This window comes from Antedon mediterranea, chromosome 9 (genome assembly GCF_964355755.1).
Source record: "Antedon mediterranea chromosome 9, ecAntMedi1.1, whole genome shotgun sequence".
Lineage (NCBI taxonomy): Eukaryota > Metazoa > Echinodermata > Crinoidea > Comatulida > Antedonidae > Antedon > Antedon mediterranea.
Window position 1 is genome coordinate 23,547,803 of NC_092678.1, and position 21,799 is coordinate 23,569,601.

The 21,799-nt window shown below is 33.4% G+C and overlaps 2 protein-coding genes across 4 annotated transcripts in view; one reads left to right on the forward strand and one right to left on the reverse strand.

Annotated features, from left to right (window-relative positions):
* Window positions 1–991: 991 nt before the first annotated feature.
* On the reverse strand, window positions 992–3,437 carry LOC140059546 (3-hydroxyacyl-CoA dehydrogenase type-2-like). Its single transcript, XM_072105488.1, has 5 exons — window positions 3,306–3,437; window positions 2,682–2,846; window positions 2,291–2,455; window positions 1,701–1,938; window positions 992–1,498 (listed from the first exon to the last, which is right to left on the reverse strand). Exons 1-5 carry the CDS (start codon window positions 3,426–3,428, stop codon window positions 1,308–1,310), a joined length of 882 nt encoding a protein of 293 aa, XP_071961589.1. The 5' UTR covers window positions 3,429–3,437; the 3' UTR covers window positions 992–1,307.
* A 157-nt stretch (window positions 3,438–3,594) lies between these two features.
* LOC140059561 (ataxin-10-like) overlaps window positions 3,595–21,799 on the forward strand; it is a 78,949-nt gene continuing 60,744 nt past the window's right edge. For 2 of the 3 annotated variants that reach the window (XR_011847227.1, XR_011847226.1), the window contains exons 1-7: window positions 3,595–3,752; window positions 4,134–4,322; window positions 4,871–5,047; window positions 5,301–5,468; window positions 5,911–6,214; window positions 6,611–6,716; window positions 9,724–9,881. Coding sequence is in view for 1 of the 3 variants with exons in the window: in XM_072105510.1 (XP_071961611.1) it covers window positions 3,667–3,752; window positions 4,134–4,322; window positions 4,871–5,047; window positions 5,301–5,468; window positions 5,911–6,214; window positions 6,611–6,716; window positions 9,724–9,881; window positions 19,136–19,199; window positions 20,903–21,081 (1,431 nt within the window). In the remaining 2 variants the exon portion in view is untranslated. Of the gene's footprint in view, window positions 3,753–4,133; window positions 4,323–4,870; window positions 5,048–5,300; window positions 5,469–5,910; window positions 6,215–6,610; window positions 6,717–9,723; window positions 9,882–19,135; window positions 19,200–20,902; window positions 21,739–21,799 lie in introns of those variants that run through there. The other variant, XM_072105510.1, reaches the window with a different exon arrangement.

The window sequence follows — 21,799 nt, forward strand, 5'->3', positions numbered from 1 at the left end:
GTGACAGCAAGCCTTTATTTTCCTGTTGCTGTATACTAGATGGAATAGAAGTTATGGCCAATTCAATTACTTGTTGAATGGCTCAGCTTTCTTAATATTTGAAAATATTGATTCTATTCTTAAAATGAATTCAGTTTTAATTTCTATTATTATGTATAAAAAATATACTTATGATATACTTATGGTGCCCAATTACTAGCTCATTATGCAAGATTGCAAGAGATTACTAGTAGTAGCCCATTTCGGTAAGAGATTACTAGTAGTAGCCCATTTCGGTAAGAGATTACTAGTTGTAGCCCATCTTGGCAAGAGATTACTAGTAGTAGCCCATGTCGTCAAGAGATTACTAGTAGTAGCCCATTTTGGTTAGAGATTACTAGTTGTAGCCCATCTTGGCAAGAGATTACTAGTAGTAGCCCATGTCGTCAAGAGATTACTAGTAGTAGCCCATTTCGGTAAGAGATTACTAGTAGTAGCCCATCTCGGCAATAGATTACTAGTGTAGCAGCCCATGTCGTCAAGAGATTACTAGTATTAGACCATGGCGGCCCAAGATTTACTAGTATTAGCCCACCGCTCAAGATTTTAGTAATTCCTTCTTGGCACAAGATTCCTGATTCATGGCAGATCAGAGAGCTGCATCTAAATGACCAGCACACTGCATTCTTTTTCCTGGACACATATAGTAATCAAATCCTTCACTTAGAAGATGTCATCTCAATTTTGTAGTATATTTCAATTTTATATTAACAGCATGCACAGTGATTTGTAGGTGGTCAATTACTCCGATTATATACAAACAATTACCAAAGTATTTGCGCTAACTATTGTATCACATTGTTGTAAAAAAAACAGGTAAATTATTAAAACATGGCATGAGAATTTACAGATAAAGAAATATGCCTTTGTGTATTATGTGATGTTGTTGAAAGACTGTGGAATCTGGTGTTGACAGCTATATTAAGGGTGAAAAAAAACACATTGTCTTAAGTTTATTTTCATACATCATTTATTATTTTTTCATGATTTTTTTTCATCTATTTCATTGCAAAATGGACAAGTAACTATAGTGTACTGTATTAGGTTTGGAGTGGTTGAACCAGTTATACTGTAGTAGAAGATATGTTAAAGAACCAGCCCTCATTCTCATGCATTCTAAGAGAAACCTCTTGTAAAATAGAGAAACATTTTACTAATGATGATATTCACACTAACCTCAATACTATTTGGTAATTCATAATTGACTAGCTAGATCTTTAATTTCAAAATGTATTGATTTAATTTTTTGTTCAAATTATTAAACATTCTCAAGGCTGCATACGTAACGCTCCGTCGAGTCGTACAACTTCTCCATTCATCATTGGATTAGCTACTATACTCTCTACCAGGTGTGCATATTCCTCAGGGCTACCAAAGCGGCTAGGAAAGGGTACAGTATGTCCAAGAAACATTCGCACCTTCTCCGGAAGACTTGCTAACAAGGGGGTATCAAATAATCCTGAAAAAAAAAAAATTCATTCTGGTCTTTGCTATTGTGATTTTAACTTTTTAGATTTTTCATTCATAGCATGTTTAGCTTAGAGCTATTACTTTGGAAAAGTTACTGTATTACAATATACCACAATAAATAAATTCATTAGTGACCTGGTCAATAAAATAATCACAAAAAATGAATTTGGTACTGCAACCTTTGACCTTACCTGGAGCTATAGTGTTAACTCGTATCCCCTGCATTGCCAGATCCCTAGCAATTGGTAGAGTCATTCCAACAATAGCACCCTTAGAGGCCGAGTAAGCCGCCTGTCCCATCTGACCATCGTACGCCGCTACACTCGCTGTGTTCACTATAACACCGCGTAACCCATCAGCATCTGGTTCATTTTTACCCATTTCACCAACGACCAAACGAATAACATTGAAGGAGCCTGCTGCGTTCACCTACGAAGAAACATAAGGCCCAATTTACACAGACGAGCGGTAACGGTCAGCGGAAAACTGTAGCTTTCCCCACATAGAATCTATATCTATCCTGAGCGGAAACCGCCTGTCCGCTTTGCGTTATTTGTAAATGGTCATAATGAATAACATAGATTCTATATTTTTAATACCATTAGTACTGCCCGTCTGTGAAAATTGGCATTTAGAGGTGTTTTAAACCTGTGTTTTTACATATTACTTTACATACATACTGTATCTCATGTTCTGAAGTTACAGATAAAATAATTTGACATGAATGGTTCTTTTGATCAAGAACGGAGGTATTTGTTAACTGAATATTTTGAATATATACCAGTAAAACCCGTTGGAACTCATCCAATGGATGTGCTCTGTCTTTTCTAAAATTGTATGTCTTCACTGCGATACCAATACCAGCGCAGTTAACTGCAATGTCAACCTTTCCAAATGAACTCTTTGCTAAGGCAATGGCATTCTTCACGTCATCTTCTGATGTTACCTGAAAATAAAAAGAAAGATCATTTTTCAAAAGCATCAGAAAGAAATTTTATTGAGTGACCTCTTCAGTCAAAGACTGGTCTCCCACAGGGCCCAGTTATGATAAGTGGATGTGATGTACTAGTAGTACACCGGGGTAATAATTCAGGAAAATAAGCTGATGATATTTCTTGAGACTAAATGATTCTTTTGACCGAATCTTTATTTTATAATTGATTGATACATACATCTGCAGCAGCGAATCTACAGTTCTCTCCTAGTTCTTCAGCAATTTCTTTGCCAGGTGAGTTAGGCAGGTCAGCAATCACAACTTGAGCACCTTGACGGACAAGTCTGGTAGCTGTTCCCTTACCAAGACCCGATGCCCCGCCAGTCACAAGGCCAACCAAACCCTACAACAAAAGGAAATTGTTATTTATTAATATTTATATTTTATTTTTATAGAATATTTTATTTTATATTCAATGGCAAATTTCTGGTTGTTTAGACGCTGACAAGTTATAAATAAAAGCTTATAAGATCACGATTTGAGCTACTATACTACCTACCTTACTTGATAGCCTGGTCAGGCGCGCAGCCTATTATAGTAGCTCTAGATAGGGCTACTACTACAGAACAGAGCTTATTAGGCCTACTAGATAGAAGATTAGATTGCCCTAGGGCCAAAAAGAAAGTAGGCCTAGGTTAGGGCTAGCCTAGGCCTGGCCCTAGTAGTAGGCCCCTAGCCTACTAGCCTCTTGTTTTATGCCTATAAAATAAAAAGCCATCATATAGCTTTTAATATAGGGCTAGGCCTACTACTAGTGTACTTTTTAATAGAAATGTATATTTTACAATGCAAATTGTTTTACCTTCATTGATCTTATTGATGACATTATAGAAATAGCAGAAATACTAGGTATAAGTAGGCTTAACTGAAGTGGAGAAAACGCTTCCAAGCAGGTTACTGAAGCATGGTTTTTTAGGGTAGGCATTTAAATGACCTGACCTAAAGTTTTAACCAATCATATGATTGCTCATTTGTAACAACCTATCAGCACAAAGCTCTTATTTGTGTGATCCCGGTGCGAGCATAAACAACACAATTTCACAACATCCGGCCCTTTTCCACATGTCACACGATAAAAGATGACCATGAGGAGAGAGAGATAGATGACAGACGAATAAATAGGGCTTAGAAATGTATAAATAGTTGACAAATTCTTGTTTAACATGGAAAAAATCAGCCACAAAACAAAGCACGAGTTGCTGGAAACACTCAAGAACATGACAGATAACTTTAAAGAATTAAAAAACAGGTTAATTAACCCAGGTTCATTGAGGTATATTTTTTTTATGAAGGCTGCTAGCCTAGCCAAGCTAGGCTAGGCCTAGACTCTAGTTGGGCTAGCTAGAGTCAGCATGATCTGGCTGCTGCCCCCAGTCTACTCGGCGGAGATACCTTTCCTAGGCTAACTAGGCCTAGGCCTAGCCCATGGTAGGCCCAGCAGAGTAGTGTAGGCCAGGTCAAAATTGATATTTCAAATAATGATGATAAACTTTTATAATTAGTTAATACTAGCCTAGGCTAGTAGGCCTAGTCCTAAATAGGCCTACTAGCTAGGCTGGCCTACAGTATCCACTGCACCATCATATTGTTTATTTAATAATAATAATGGTATGTATCTTTTTAATTTCAGGGAGTTGCTGGATCCCCAGCATTTTGTTTTTTTGGCAAAATGTCTAGATAAGCAGTATGAAAATATTGTAACTGTAAATGAAGGCAGTAATAAAGAATTAGAAAAAAGTCATCATGATATTATTGTTGAATGTTTGAGATGTTTACGAAATGCCTGTGTTGAGTGTCAGCGTAACCAGAACATGCTTTGGTAAGGATGGGTTGATAATATGAAGTGATCATAAATAATGCAGCACAAATTCATTATGAAGATAAAACCAAGTCCTACAAATCTCCCCTACCGTACAATTGCAATACTAGTGATAGAACCTTAATACCCTGTAGGTTAAGCACTTTGTTTAAAATTATTTATGTATGACCCACTATATGATGCAGGGGTGCGTCAAAAAAGCTAGATGGTACGTCACATCAATGAACAATGGTGTGTCAATGTCACTTTATCATGCACCATATCATAAACAACATGGTCACCGTGCGTCAAATGATTGAGTCATGGCCACCAAAGTTAAGTCATATTTTTTACGCATAGGTGAGTCATGGTACTCATAAGGTATAACTCACATCGAACAAATGACGCACCCTTTCCCGGGGGTCGTATGGTGGGTCATACAATTGACAAGAAATGCATTAGGCCCTGGCCCGATCTGCCACACACAAATTAAAAGTTGCACTGTGGAATATTTACAAAGGTACATACAAATATTGCATAAGTATAGATTTAAAACTTAATTTCTTTAGTAATTCTGAGTGTGTTAAAAATATCGAGAAGCTAATTGTCATGCTGACAAGCCATCCAGAAATTAAAAACCAAGAAACTGCCCTCAGATGTGCGGTTCAAGTCCTTAGCAATGCTGGAAGTGGTAACATAGCAACACAAAAAATAATATGGGATGCAATTTTTCCAGAAACTTTACTGTGAGTATTTAATAATAAAATTATAATAATAAAAGCATTTATAATGTGCCGTATATCAAATCAATGATTGCTCATAGGCGCAGCACATACATGTATAAAACATAAGAATTTAACATATTTTTTTTTCTTTACCTTTAAACAACTCCTTAAATCCCACCTTTTTAATTTGAACTTTCATCATTATTCTTATGCTCTTTTTTATGTTGATTGTTCAGTGTTTTTAAAATTGAACTTTTTTTCTTATGTCTTACAGAACATTGTTAAAGTTTCCAGATAGTAAGGTACAGAATTACACATGTATGCTAATATACCATTCCATCACCTCTGATGTGAATACATTACAAATACTGCAACCTCCTGGTATACCACTTGTTGAACTTATTTTAGAACTTTCTACTAAAGAAACTGAACAGGATTGGTGGTAAGTATTGTTTTATTCCTTAAAATAAAAATTACATGATGGATAAACTATGTGATGGTGATATTCTCATTAAGGCTACATAATTTAAAAAAAATGCAAGAATAAAGGTATTGTCATCATCATTATATTAGCATCAGAAATATATATTGAATTGTAACAGAAATTTCATTTTTAGTTGCTAGTTTGTACCTTTATCAATTTATGAATAAAGTCAACCCTCCCAAAAAAAAACGGACACATTTGGGCTGGCCTAATATGTCTGGTTTTCTGGAAAGTCTGGTGTATGTGTTGTTAATGATAAAAATAAATTTGGGACTGTTTGGACCTCAAGAAAAGTCTGGTTTTTAATAGAGTTTGGGAGAGTTGACTATACTGTTGTATGTATAATATTAAAGTAAAATATTTGATGAACATTTTCTTACTGGTAATGTTATATTTAAAGTTTACAGATACTTGAAGAACTGCTCAAGTCACCTGACTTGTTTCTACAATGCTATGGCAACCTCAATGACAATTCCAAAGTGACTCTTCTTGACATCACATCAGCTTTGCTTTCAAATGATACGGATAACGCCTTGCCGTCTCAGCCATTTGCAAAAGAGGCAATGAATGATCATCAGATGGAAGAGACTAAGTTTGATACTAAGATTCCACAATTATCTATTGACTTTCTAGCAGAAACATTTGAAATGACGTTACTAACAGGGTTTTCAGCCGATTCCAGTACTGAGTCAAAACAAGAAATAGTAAGTTGAAAAAACATTTATGGTAGGAAGTATTTCTTCTAGAGGTTATTCCAAGGAACACCATCCCCTTTTGACAGCTAAAATGAAATGATGAACTCATTTTTTTGTATCTATTTCTGACAGACTATTATATTAATAATAAAACACTCCCCCGTTTAATCAATTCTGGATATGCCCCTGAAAACCGTGTCATTGGTAACGAAAGAGCTTTATTCTCATTAAGGAAAAAAAAAGAAAAAGTTTGGATATGGGTTTAAAAAATTTAGCATAATTCATTCTCATTAAATCAATGTAAGTGAAGTAGTTACATTAGCAGCAACAAATAATTCATCAATTAACCTCCTATAAGAAAAGCTCCGAAGCAGTTATTGAATATGACTTTGTTTGTTTTTTCAGTATATGCAAATACCTCTTCTTTTAAAAGTACTTTGTCTTGCAACATCAAATCTACATGTCTATCGCCCTCTACAGAATAGAACCTCGTTACTTGTGCATGCAGTAGGTGAGTTTAGCTACAACTGGTTTTTATCATCAAATTTATATACTATTATCAGAAGTGATGTAAGGTAGGGTCAAAGGGTCAACCATTATTTGCTAGAATTTTATAAAATCTGCCTCCCACATTTGCTGCTACTGATAAAACAAGTTAATGGTTGTGTTCTTGATTATTTCTTTTATAAAAATTTCTATCTTCGTTAGTTTTTCAATAGCAAGCCAAGTCATGCCACGTTTAATTAATCCTCCACCTATCAACAGATGAAGTGCAAATATAGAATATCTTTGTAAGCCAGAAACAAAGATTTTAACAACAAAACGAATTGTACTTATCCAATTGGTGGTTAATTTTAGAATCATTATTTGGCACGTGTAAGTAAAATATCGGCCAAATACTATACACTAGGCCAATTGCCAACAAATAAGTTGCCGATTTTTTCAGACGACGATTGATAGTATGATTTTAATTATGTAAAGGCAACCAAAAGTTTTATTCAACCTTTTTTAGGTTCTGTCTAGGATACTTTCAACAATTTATTTTGTTCAAATTTGTCACTACATATACAAAATATATATGTGACATTTATATAGCGATATTTCGTAAAGATCAGAGCGCTTTGAGTGTTATTAGTTGATTATTAAAATTATCTAGACTCTGAACAGGAAATAGGCTAACCAAAGACAACCCATTAATTACAATAAAAAAATACATATATAAATATAAATAAAAAGGTAGATTTCTCTAAAATATATCCGAGCAATGAATTTGTTAATTTTATATATAAAAAAAATTATTTATCCTATATCTTATATTTTAGAAACAAGCGTCTGTAGATGAAGCTAAATTCACCTATTGCCACCATTATTAATTTACAGAAAAGTTTCAAGTTCAATTTGCAAATTAATCATTTTCAACATAATCACTATGCCTTGTACTTTCCACAATACATCACTAATTATTTCATGTTTTGAAAAGCAATTAATTTAGTGGTTAAATGAAGGCAATTGTGCAATATCATGGCTTGATAGCCTATCGTACATGTGTAACTAATGATGGCTCATATGGGATTCATTGGGCTACGCATCAACCAAGTTGATACAAATGCGCCAAACCTGTTCTTATAGCCAAGTCATTCTGAAATATAAATTTGTTTTTAACCTCGCATTGATGTCTATTCCGATTAATTTAAAAAAAATAAATTTCTATTTTAAAACATTAATCAAATTGTTCATAATACAAATGATATTAAAATATTGGAACATGTTTATTAAAAGTTCTCAATTAGCTCTCATAAGCAAAAACATTTACACTAAGCCTGGATTCACACACAACATTTTGTATGGAATTCAGAATGAATCAGAATCTTAAGTTCTGTCTACACATCAAAACGTGATGTGCCCATATATGGACACGATGATGTCATATCTCTACCATATTTGGCCACATCACACTTTTCTTTCATAAACAGACACTACACTCATTTTTTATGAATTTTTATTCTGGAAATCAGATCCGATCTCGGTGTGATCATAACCTGCAACCCGATGATTACATGACTAGTTCCATAGTATAAATCCATATTATGTATTCTTCATAGGAAATCATATCTTAGGCTCTGTCCACACTATCAAAAAATGTGATATGCCAATATATGGACATCATGATGTCACATTACTACCATACCATATTTGGGTATATCACTACCATATTTGGGCACATCACACTTGTTTTTGTCAAACTAGTTTGATAGTGTAGACAGAGCTTTAGGAATGTTTCAATTTAAAGTAAATAGAGTTGGTTTCTGAATATGATTTACTTAAAGTGGCAAATTGTTTCAGGTGTGAATTCTAAAGAAACATAAAGTTTCACTCCACAAGGTGTTTAACACAGTGAGAACAGGTGTTGGCAAATGACATTACACATAGTTGTCTTATTTCACATTCCTAGGTAACATCTTACACCCATCACCTTAAGGATGCTCTGTCAATAAAATCCACCAAGTCGTGGCCAAATAGACAGATTGAATGCAGCGTTTACAATATAATAAATTTACCATTACTAAAATGTACTAATTGTCCAAATATGGTAGTGACATGCTTAAATATAGTGGTGATATGACATCATCATGTTTATACTGTATATGAGCACATCACAGTTTTCTGTCATATAAAGTTTGATAGTGTAGAAAAAGCTGAAGTTTTTAATTTTTTTATGAACAAAAGAATACTGTCATCATCTTTGCATATTAAATTGGTCACAATTTTAGCAAATAAATTAGATGGCTTCTAATTTAGGACTAAAAGGTTATAATAAAATTTCTGTAAAACAACCCCAAATTTCATCTTTAATTTGACATTCCAACGAGACATCAACAAATGTTTTCATCTCTTGCAAGTTTACCTAATATCATGTCTGTAAAATTATATGTCAATTCACATTACCTGACAACAGCATCTTTATTGTGATATTCCGTCGTTTATCCATGTAATGGATTATATTCCTCTGTTGGATTCCGTGTGGATTTAATTTGTAACAGTGTCTGATTATCGAATTCCACTCGGTTGGGTTCCTGACTCCAAACCTCACACTCAAAATAAATAGCTTTATATGAATAGCTGTCAAGTCCATCTCGGGTAATTCTTGACTTGTTGTAAATAGAAATATCATGTACAATTTATATAAATTGATCTTGAATTAGTTGTATTACATTTGTTAACATATACATTATCAATTACAGTAAATCCAATTCAACGGCAAAAAATGAGTATCTATCAGTAGCCAGATCTCAATAGAGTTACAAAATAAAATAAGCAAAAAGCTAAATCAAAATGATTCATAGAAAATTAATGGACCAACAGATAAATGTCCTATCCATAATAAACAATGAGAGTTCCTCATATATTATTGTTGTCAGGTTTTCGTTTGGTAGGAAGTTACATTTCAATAAAAGATAATGTAAGATTTTCATTTGTATTTATTTTAATGTTGTGCTTTTCTCTTTTCCCCTCACCAGGCCTTCTTCAAAGTTCACATCTAGTAATGTCAGAAACAGAAAAAACTACATCATCCCATCTTATACAAACTGATATCCACCCAAAACATGGATTTAAGAGAGATTTAATTCGCTTGGTTGGCAACATGTGTTTTAGACATAAAGATAACCAGAATAAGGTAAGACCTTGCATCATGAGCAGTTACACTAATCCTTGCATGCTTGTTCACATGCTTGCTCATGAGCAGTTACACTAATCCTTGCATGCTTGTTCACATGCTTGCTCATGAGCAGTTAGACTAATCCTTGCATGCTTGTTCATATGCTTGCTTATGAGCTGTTAGTCCACTCATTGCATGCTTGATTATATGCTTGCTCATGAGCAGTTAGTCCACTCATTGCATGCTCGTTCATATACTTGCTCATGAGCTGTTAGTCCACTTCTTGCATGCTTGTTCACAGCTTGCTCATGAGCTATTCATCGCGAAATGTATCCACCAATTCCAGTGTCCCAATCCAGCCTGATTTTTTTTACAAAAGAACTCTCACAGACTTAGTTTTTGATGCGCATTCATTCTCCGTTGCTGAAGCTATGCAATTTACAGTATAATGAATTACAAGAAGAGACCAGTTCAACCATTAGGTACAGTCCTAAGCGTGGTTGCCACTAGCGACGCAACACAAGGACGTAACGCAACGCAAGTGAATTGACCAATCACAAGCGATGGCTTATTCGCTTCTGATTGCTAACTGTCTATAACTTCGCTGGTCATTGGTTAAAACGCTTGCGTTGCGTTTACGTCCTTGCGTTACGTTCTAGTGGGAACCAAGCTTTACTACTGGAAATCAAAGTACGTAATTATTTGTTTAGGCTCCCACAGTAGGACACAAATTTGTAGGTTTAATAATTTGTACTGGCCTAGCTAGATACGGTTTAACATACTTATACACATACTGTATACAATCAAAATTTAGTGAATAAGTCAGTTTAGGCAATCCTTATTAGGTAGCCAGTCTAGGCAATTCTTATTAGGTAACCGTTCTAGGCAATCCTTATTAGGTAATCAGTCTGGACAATCTATATTAGGTAGCCAGTCTAGGAAAGTCTAGGCATTCCTTATAGGTAACCGTTCTAGGCAATCCTTAGTAGGTAATCAGTCTAGGAAATCCTTAAGGTAACCGTTCTAGGCAATCCTTAGTAGGTAATCAGTCTAGGCAATCCTTATTAGGTAGCCAGTCTAGACAATCCTTATTACAATAGCCAGTCTAGGAAAACCTTATTAGGTAACCAGTCTAGGCAATTCTTATTTGTTAATCTGTCTAGGTAATCCTTGTAGCCATAGGATAATTTCTTATTATAGTTAGTTGTAGGCTGTTAAGACTTACATTGGTATAACTTTGCCCATAATTTATATTCACTTTTAATACTGATTTATGATTAATTTAAAAGGTCTACCGTGTATTAATAACAAAAATAATACAGAAAAGATGACAAATACTGTATAAAGCTCTGGTTTTTATGATTTTAATAATAAACATCATTGTATTTTAGACATTGTAGAGAGTTGATTACGAACATCTCGACCTGCTTCATGTCATTCTTTGCCTCTGCACTTGTCTTGTATATTGTGCATCATATAATTTTAACCATTACACTTGAGAATGAATCTCTGCTACGTTACAGAAGGTAGAAAGAGAATGTTTAATACTTCCGTTGTTATAGCTAACTTAGTATCATTACCAATTTGTGGTGGAACTTTTGTTAATTGATATTAATTATTAGCGTTAAAAACCATGGAGTTAGGGATTATTACCGCGTTGTTTACAGTTGTAGCAAAGTATGCTTAAATGCCATGTGTAGGAGAGGACAGTAGGAACCCACCCACATCTGTGGATTACATTGTTAAGACCCTGGGCTACTGCGGTAGCCCACCTGGGTCACTATAAACAACTCGCCCACTACTTCCTGTGAAAAACATTTATATTATATAGTTGTGTTATTAAAAATATCTACACAATTTAAAGTATGGAATCTTTGATCAATCTATCTGTAATATAAGTTTAAGCATGGAGTAATTATTACTGGATGGTTTAAGTAACCAATCTATTTCATGTTGTTGTAGCGGCCTGTCTTCGTCTTAAGGCACATGGCTGTCATTGATGGATACTTAGCATCAGACTTCACTGCTGGTGTACTCAAGATCTACAATCATGTTATACACTGTTGTATACACAAAGAGATAGAAAAAGAACGTTTCTTCTATCTCATTTCATTACCCTCTCATATTGAATATGGTAATGTTTAAACTACCCATCTGAGCCAAGCATAATATTAAGTTACCTTATTTTCCAATTAAGTTAATAACTGGTTTATCTTTTTTGAAATCTTTTAAGCATTATGTTGTGAATTATGTGCTGGGAATCTGGCAGAATTCTAGGCTGAACTTCATGTTGAGTCAACACTAATTTCGTCATCAATTATTCAATTTAAAATCCTAATAGAAATGAGATTGTTTCGGAACCTGAGAGTACAAAACATAATAATGTGCGATGATTGATTGCCTTTTATTTGTAGGCTAGGCAATTACATAATAACATTGATAAAAACAATTAATAGTGAATAAATCTGAAAGTATAGAACCCCTTTGGATACCCCTATTATTTCCCATAAAAGTAAAAATATATGTTCTAACACTGCAGCCTTTTCAGGAGACAACCATATAAGGTGACACTTTGTTGGGTACCAAAGGTGTCGCCTTGTATTAAAAAATTGCATTACAAAAAGGTCGAAGAATGTCTTGATTTGATTTTGATTTTATTTGATTTCATTTTCAGCATCATTAAAAAAAAAATTAATATTAGGCAGTAACATTTCACTGTTTTGCTAGTAAATTTAGTGTGGTTGAAATCTAGATAGATAGGCACATAAACATGATTTTGTACAGACAACAATGAATTTAGTAATTTTACCGCTAAAGATGCTTCAAAGTCACCCATCATCTGTATTCCTTATATTCATCAACATATCTCTTCCATTTGGATGAACCAATCAAATTGCATTTAACTACGTTCGTTAGTTACGTGTGATTGCGAAACACAATGTTCGTTTTATAATGAACTAATAAATCACTGGATTAATGTTGTTAATTAGTCTCCGTGTACCAGGTGCTAGAAATAATTGTAAATGAGGATCCATAAAACAATAAACATTAAATGGATACACTCTAATGACATTATTAATCACAACGTTGTTAGACATTTTATAGGTAAATTTCCTTTTAACGACTTCATCATTATTTCAACACCTTTTTATCACTTTTTGTTGTTTGTTGTAATTCAAGTAAAACATTGCATCGGAATTATGATCTGTCTAAACCACTGATTTAGAATTGTGAAAAACGTTAGGAGTGTGCCCTCTATGTTCGTAGGCTACTTCCGGGATATATTGAATGTTCCTATAATATTAATATAGTCTACTGTAGGCGTCAACATTGTATTGATTATCAACTGTCTTGATTAATCATTGATTAATGTATATCCACACACCAAACCCACTATGTAGTTCACTTGATTGTTAAGCTCTGTCCACACACAAAAATTTGTGATGTGGTCAAATATGGTAGTGATATGACATAATCGTGTCCATATATGGACATATCAGATTATTTTGTCACATAAAGTTTTATAGTGTAGACAGAGCTTTAGTAAGATGCCCACCTTGATGTCCATTGTCTTGTGTTCAAATCCTGTACGAATCACCACAACTCCATTTTCTATTTATGAGATTTAGTTTATTTCCTTGTGCTTGTTCTAATGTTCTTGTCTTGTTAATACTTACTGTAGGCATGGTAACCGAGATTGTACAAGAGAGAGAAGGACTGTTACATTTTAATATCAAATTGTTTTTCTTTTGAACAATTTTGTAGGAATTTGTAACAAAAAATGTTAAATCTCACGTGGAATCTGATACATAATAAAGATAAAAAGATTGAGTAGAAGATAAAAGTTTAAAAAAGTTTAAAAGATGAAGATGAAGATTACCCTAAGGTGATACCACAGGCTTGCGGAAATGGTCTATAGTCAATGAATTACACATTAATCAGAAAATCAGAATCAAGGTCACATGATCACCTAATATCACCTGATTATTCCCACCCTCATCAACGATTTGTTTGTTTGTTCTCCTTAGCGACTTCCAAACTAGAGGGAGTTTCAGTAAACCCTACGGCTGTTTACAAGCTGACTACAAACTTTGTTCAGATATAGCACAGGCTATTAGCTCTAGGCCACCTGCTGTAATTTGTAACAGTTGCAAAACTCTGGTACGACCAGCCTGCTACCTGCGTCTTTTGACCTTTAGTTCGCCTTCGCTGTTTCACCGGGCCTAGCTTATAATTTTAGATAAATATTATGTTGTGAATGTCTTGGCTTTTGAGGACTGGGTCATGTCAATTTAAACAGCCAACGGTTATAAATTGAACATATTAAATTAAATATTGAATTTTTAGAACATTTCACCTATATCAAAATAATTACTTGCATGACCTAAGAATGATACTGGTGTATGAAAAAAACTTAAGGTTAACCATTATATTTGATTGACGTATTAAACAAAATTTACTATCAAAATACTCACAGCTAAATGTAACAATATTTTAATTGTGAAAATACTTCACCATGTTCAAAGGGTTTTGTGTTTCAGAATAAGTTTTAGTTACTGTAATTATTTTCCCGAACAATTGTTTATTTTAAGTTGATAGGATCATGTTCATAATAAGCCTTCTGGTGTCCACAATGCATAAATGAACGTTTTGTGTTTTATGTCTCATATTTAGACCACCAATGGTTAAGTAATTAAGTAATAATAATATATTTAAATTAAGATTTGGGATAAATTATTAAAATAAGTATCATAGTTTAATGAATAATTGAATTAATTTTTACATACAAGTAAATGGCATAACTTTTTATAGCAATTTTATTTAAAATACTAGTTGATTAGTTTACTCTTAAAAACTTTTTATACATTTGTTCTTGCGTTCTTCCTAATGACGTCGTGTTATCAGTCTGTGATCTTATGCCTTCGGCCACAATGCAGTCTTCCTTCATTATTGCCAGCAATTTGTTTGGTATTTGTTAAGCTTTAAGGGAGACAAAACATCTAAGATTTAGAAAAACTTGTAAAAACATATTTCTAACAATCACACAATTTACCACTGATTCCACGAATAGAACCAACTCCTCGTTATTTTTATGTGTTCTGGTATTGGAAACTTTTTCTATCTTTTGCATCTCTGTTCTGTTTTTTTGCAACATTTAGGGTGTTGCTGTAGGCCCGCTGTAGGTCTGTAATAATTCATAGCCTATGCCCCAGGGTGGGCTTATACCTGCATCAGTACAGTACTTTCTATATTGGATCACATGAGTATCAACAATTGACTTAACTTTATTCTCAAGAACTCTTCTTGTCTAATTGTTTAATTCTTTGACCAGAGGTACTGATTTAGCTGAAACACACTTTTTGAATTGTCCATTTAAGAGTCTATGAATGTCCATTTAAGAATCTATGAATGTCCATTTAAGAATCCATGAATGTCCATCATTCTTCGTCATTTAAAGCAATCTATTTAGGGAATTTATCAGCCTTTTTACAAATAATCTGCTTAGTTCTATATTCTTTTGTGTTATTTTACCAAGGTGACTTGACAATTGTTTGTCAAATTGACAGTACAGTAAGGCCCCTTTCACACTACCAGAAAATGTTTTTGAATCTCTAAGAAAAAGATATTATTGAATAGCTTATTTGGGTGTTGTTCACTTCAAATATGATGGGTTTATGGTTGGGTTGTTTATTGGATGAAAATGCAAAAAATAACTAGTAATTTTGTAATCAATTTTCTAATCAAACAATATGTAGGTCTACTACTACTAGCTGTCTTTTAGTATATGATTTAAACTATAGCACCTTAGTCTAAAATCTTTCTCATTTCTGACTTGCGTGATTAGTGTATTACACCTGAGGTCAAAGACGTAAGAGTCTTTTCTTGTTGCATACCTACATTTAACGGAAATGATTGTGTTGATGTATGTGTTGCTTTTGTTTGCTACAACAAGATCATTAACTGTATCATTTATCAAACATTGTTTGAAAGCTGCTCATACTTAACTTGAAATATAGCAACGGAACTTAGCTTATTTAAGGTAAATACAACAGCAGGATAATGATACTTGCAGAAAATAGTACAGACATATCCTGTATACCGTGTGAGTGATCGCATTTCTGGGTGGCTCAAAATCGTTGTTGAGATCCGCTTGAATAATTAATTGTGTTGAGGTATATATCACAGCAGGATGGTATGGTTAATATATGTGCAGTTAGGTTTTAGTGTTTATCAAGTCTTTTCACTTGTTTTAAACTTATTTTGCTCGCTTTGTTCTGGTACGTTTCAGGATGTAGTCGGGTGTTTTTGTAAGAGAATGTACAGGTGTATACTGTATGATCAATTAACTTCCTTTTTATATAGGTATTTTAATTATACATGTTCAGTGGGAAATTAGTAATTAAATGAAGTATAGTGTTCATCCCACCTACTGCAATAAAGGACATTTTTTAGAAAATAAAAACTTTAGTATAAATTGTTTAATAGGGAGAGAGTGAGTGGCCGAGCGGTTAAGACAGTGGAACCGTAATCACGTAGCCATAACATCGGCAGGGGTTCGAGTCTCACTCACTCCATGGTTCTGGTGGTAGAACGAGTCTTCTCGGATAAGGACTATAAACCGTAGGTCCAGTGTACACAACTTGGTCGTGTGCACTTTAAAGAACCTAGTACATCTTTCGAGACGAGTAGGGGGGTTACCCCGGTGTATTAGTACATCACAGCCACTGATCACCAACTGGGCCCTCTGGGAGATCAGTCTTTGACTGAAGAGGTCACCCAGTATAAAGATAAAACAAACAAAACAAACAATACTGTATTCATAATCAATTAAAGATAACATTTTACCTCCATTTTCATCATATATTTTCCATAGAAAATTCAATAAACAAACTGCATATTTTAGGATTTTAAACTTGTGACCTCATGGTGAATGAAATAGCAATTCTGTTTATATAACTATATAGTTTAATACAGACTTAGAGTATATAGTGTTTACTATGACTTTAGTTTAAATAGCACATTTTATTATGTACTATAAATATAACACTGTAGTGTGTGATGTAACACAGCAGTGTAGTGTTTAAGAGTATTATATTATTAACCTCAGAAAAAGATTGGAAAGCTGTGAGATGTGGTTTCTAAGGAGAATGATGAGAATTCCATGGACAGATAGAGTTAGTAATGAAGATGTATTGATAAGAGCTGGAGTATGCAGGAAACTACTGAAGGATATTAGGATTAGACAGATGAGATTCATGGGACATGTGTTGAGGAAGGGAGGTCTGGAGAACTTGGCATTAACAGGGAAAATAGAAGGAAGAAGGAGCAGGGGGAGGAAAAGAGTCGCTTGGTTGGCCAGCATAGCTGAATGGATTCGGAATAGAGGCGTGAATACCAAAGAAATGGAGTTGCTGAATATGGCAATAGACAGAGAATTGTGGCACAACATGATCGCCAAAGTCTCATGATATGGCACTTCGAGAGAGAGATATTATTAACTAGTAATATTTTTAATCACTAAAATGATGCAGTTTATTTCTCCATAATGGTTTAATAGAATATAACTGTTTAAAGTTGAAAATAAATATCAAATTAACAAAGTAAATATAGACAGATAAAAGTCAGTAGGAGATATATTGACATTAGCCATGAATACCTCAAGTGTTAATGACAATGCATTTAATGTTTGTCCTAAGTCATAAATTGTGCAATTTTTGTTAACTTTGTGATCAGTTTATAACCTTACTATTTGCCTTAGCTACTTGAACCTCTACAGTACACATACAGTGGGTTTATATTTAATGTACTTTTTAGGGTGTTTCTCTTGTTTGGGACCCCTTTGGAAACAACAAGCCTTTAGACTTAAAGGCTTATCCCCTGCTGCTTTACATGTTTTATTTTTTAAGTTCCGTTCTTGGAAAACAATAAATATTACTTACTTAATACCTATTTATACTTCTAGAGTTTTGTAGTGATATTCATTGTATCAGTGTACAATTAGACTAGTAGGTATTTAACTAGTTTAAACATCTATCAATGAGGTATTATTTAACTCTGGTGTTACAATGTTCAGTCTGTCTGTGTGTCCTCCTTAAGCAATTAATTTCATTATAACGTCCAATGAATTCAAGTTTTACTTTTTCAACTTGTGGATAAAAGAAAAACACTCTGTAATACCTCTTATAAAGTACGTTTCAATTCTTTTGTTTCTTGCTTTCCCACATGGGCTTTAGACATAACCATAAGATTGCTGCAGCACCGTTTATTACCTTCATTATTTTATCCAGGTTAAATTGCTTCTAAGGTATCTGAAATATGTCTTTTTGGAATATTATGTGTTTAATTGCCTAGAGTATCGATTAGCGCTTTGTCTAATCCCTAAATAGCCGCTCTTGCCATGTCTGTACTGTTAGTTTATTTGCTGTTCTCTTTTGATGTAGAGTTCAGACTTAGCGGTACTGTGTGTAAGTTAAGCTGGTATAGAGTGCAGTCGGCTAAGCTGCTGGTATCCACAGTATAGTAAAGTCTCTAGATTTCCTCTGGGCCCTGGTATATCCATGTGCATGCTAATGTGCCATTTAGTCTTGTCGGATAAGCTGGTGCTAATCACGTTGTTGTGGCCTAAATTGTTAAAGTTACCTTAGGGGCCTGTGTAATTCTCACTTATTGCACTCCCTCCACTTGGTTTGCGGTGTCCTTTAACAAAAAAAATAGTGTACCCATTCCTTACCTTAATACCTTTCCATTCATACGCACATGACCAGTGGATCAATGTCTGAAGCACGAGGCAATGAGAGTAAAACATCTTGCATTCTAAAGCCTTGTCTACACTATCAAACTTTGTGACAAAAAATTTGATGTGCCAATATATGGACAAGATGATGTTACTGTATATCACTACCTTATTTAGGCATATCACTCTTTTTTTGTCAAACTAGTTTGATAGTGTAGATAGAGCTTTACACACTTACCATTGTTTCATCTCCCTACATACACCCCCTGTTTTTCTCTAATCTCTTCTCATCAAAATAAGCTAAGCTCTTCCTATGCTTAGGCCTGCTTGCATGGTTTTCTCAAGACATTTACTGCATGATTGAAAATGTTCATCTGGTTTGTAGGTAATTATTGGTTTGGAAAAAAGAATATTTTCAAGATATTTACTGCATGAAGAAATGTTTAATACTAACAAAATAACGATTTGATGTGATTGCAATTCTACAGTATTAACTGCTTGTTAATGTTATTTTAAATAAAATAATTTATTTTTTCAGATTCGAGATTTAAATGGTATTTCATTGCTTCTGGATAACTGCTCTATTGATCCTCACAACCCCTGTATCCTTCAATTTATTCCATCTTTAAGTGAACCCTTTTTTTAGAGATCTATGACGCAAATTCAGATACAATTTCTCTAATTTTTTCACTTATACTCTCTTGGTTTGTTGGTTTTTTTCCACACATAAAATAATTAGTTTCAAAGATACAGTATTATGATATCTTTAAGTATGAGAGCCAGGCACTGCTATGTATGATGATAATAATTAATTTTGAGCTAAAACCTTACTTGTATGTATTTGAAGTTGTCATCTACATGTCAGGGAGACACAATTAAAGATTAAATTATCATTATATTGTTTGGCGACCCCTCAGGGTCACTTCACCTCACCTCACCTTTTGGGATTTAGAAAGCTGTCCATTATCCCCATTATTGCATTTTTTGTTTAAAAAACTTTTTTACAAACTTCTGCTATGAATATATAGATGACACTTAACAGATGTTAAAATAAAATACACATTTTTAAATTAATTTTAATTCCGAAAAATTTAATTCATTATATAGTTAAAATGTTATACATCTTTTCCACAAAATACTGCTTGCTTGCTATATAATCATAAATGTATTAAACTACAAGTCATTTTTTTAATTAATTTATTTTAGAATTAATTTCAATTCCGAAAAATTGAATTCAATATATAGTTAAAATCTGATACATCTTTTCACAAACTATTGCTGGCTTGCTATTGTAAATATATGATCATAAATGTATTAAACTACAAAAATATTTTGAAATGAATTTGAATTTCAAGAAACTGTTGATAGAAACATGCATTAGGTTGAAAGAAGACATTTCTTGCTGTCACTTTTAATATGTGTCGCTTTGGATTACATTTGTCACTCATTGTCACATTAGATATCATTCAAGGTGATATCTGTTTAGTTCATGGCGATTTAATTTAATTTAAATTTTGAGGATATATTATTTATTTCTTTATTCATCATACTTTGCATGTTATGGAACGAACACATTCACAAGTAACTTTAATTTAATTGTATTTAAAATGAATGCAATATAAAAAAACGAAAAAAAAAAATACCTCGATCCTCATATTTGAACCAGAAGTGATATGAAGTTAATTCTGTCTTGTTGAATACATTTTGTGTGTTAAAACGATTTAAAAATACAATATATTATACTATAGGCCTATATTTGTGGCTCAAGAACCTTCTTAATAAAACACACAACTGTTGTTGGTTATTTCGGACACCTGTTATAAGACCACGCCAAAATGATGTATCATTTATTTTTAGATTGGATAATTCAAAGGAAAAAAAAATGTGTCTCAATTATGGAATTTGGCAATAAAAAGATTTTCAAAATTCAGAAATGTCTTTCAATGATACAGTAATAGATTACTTTAACCTTCAGTTTAATCTTTAGATTCAATTCAAAATAATTTTTTAATCAACAACAATGAAAATCTTAATCTTAATATCAGGTATATAGAGGCCCCTAATATCAGTTCTATAAAGGACCCTGTAATATTATCTATAGAAAATGACCCCATAATATTTTTTTCTATAGAGGACCCAATAATATTAGTTCTAAGAGGACCCTATCATTTTTTTTTAAATGAAAACATGCAAGGGTTAATCGTCTCTTAAGATGTTTAATAAAATAAAAATAATAACTATACATTATATTATATTTAATATTTTATTTATACTTAAAATTTAATTCCTTAATTCAAGTAACTAGTTATAAGTCAATGGGCAACGTTGGCCATTCGTAACGTTTGTGAGAATAACTTGGAAAATCAACGTTTTATTGAAGAGATGAAAGTACAAGGTGTTGCCAGCAACTCTATGCTACAGGATATGGGGATTGAAACGGAACTACGAGATGGACAAGTATATGTTAAAACAAAATCAAAGTGATCTAATATAGCCTATTAAAACATCTCAAAAGTGTGGTCTGCAACTAAAGGATATGAATATTGAACTTAGAGATGGACAATATGTTAAAACAAATCAAAGTAATATAATAGCCTATTAAAATATCTATAAAAAAATGGCCAGCAACTACAGGATGATAATTGAACTTAGAGATTGGTCAAAATGAATTACGTTGCGCTTACGTCTTTGCGTTGCGTCTCTTAAAGCTTGGTTCCCACTAGAACGTAACGCAAGAACGTAAACGCAACGCAAGCGTTTTAACCAATGACAAGCGAAGTTATAGACAGTTAGCAATCACAAGCGAATAAGCCATCGCTTGTGATTGGTCAATTCACTTGCGTTGCGTTACGTCCCTGCGTTGCGCCGCTAGTGGGAACCACGCTTTAGGGAACTAAGCATTATAGTGTTGAACAACATGATTTGATAACTACAATCTCGTAAATGAAGGCTGTTTTAATAAGCGGTCCTGTAAATTAGGGACAAACCTCGATTCAGAAACCTTGGCATTATAGAATGTTTAACTTGCAGAGAACCGTTAATTGTAATTTTTAATATCATTTTCCTTTTTAACCTAAATTTATTTCCGTCTGTTTTAAATACATTAAAAAAAAATGTGACCTGGAAATTAGTTTTTGTTTAATTTCATTTAAAATTAAAAACATGTGTTATTTGAAAATAAATGTTGTAAATTATTTAGAAT

What these genes read in the sequence shown, in the direction of transcription:
- LOC140059546 (XM_072105488.1), bottom strand. Translation starts at nt 3,428, where the DNA reads ATGCCTACCCTAAAAAACCATGCTTCAGTAACCTGCTTGGAAGCGTTT. An exon ending in AGTTCCAACGGGTTTTACTG is followed by an intron (nt 1,939 to 2,290) that starts GTATATATTCAA and finishes GTTTCTTCGTAG; the next exon opens with GTGAACGCAGCAGGCTCCTT. An exon ending in AGTTAACACTATAGCTCCAG is followed by an intron (nt 1,499 to 1,700) that starts GTAAGGTCAAAG and finishes TTTTTTTTTCAG; the next exon opens with GATTATTTGATACCCCCTTG.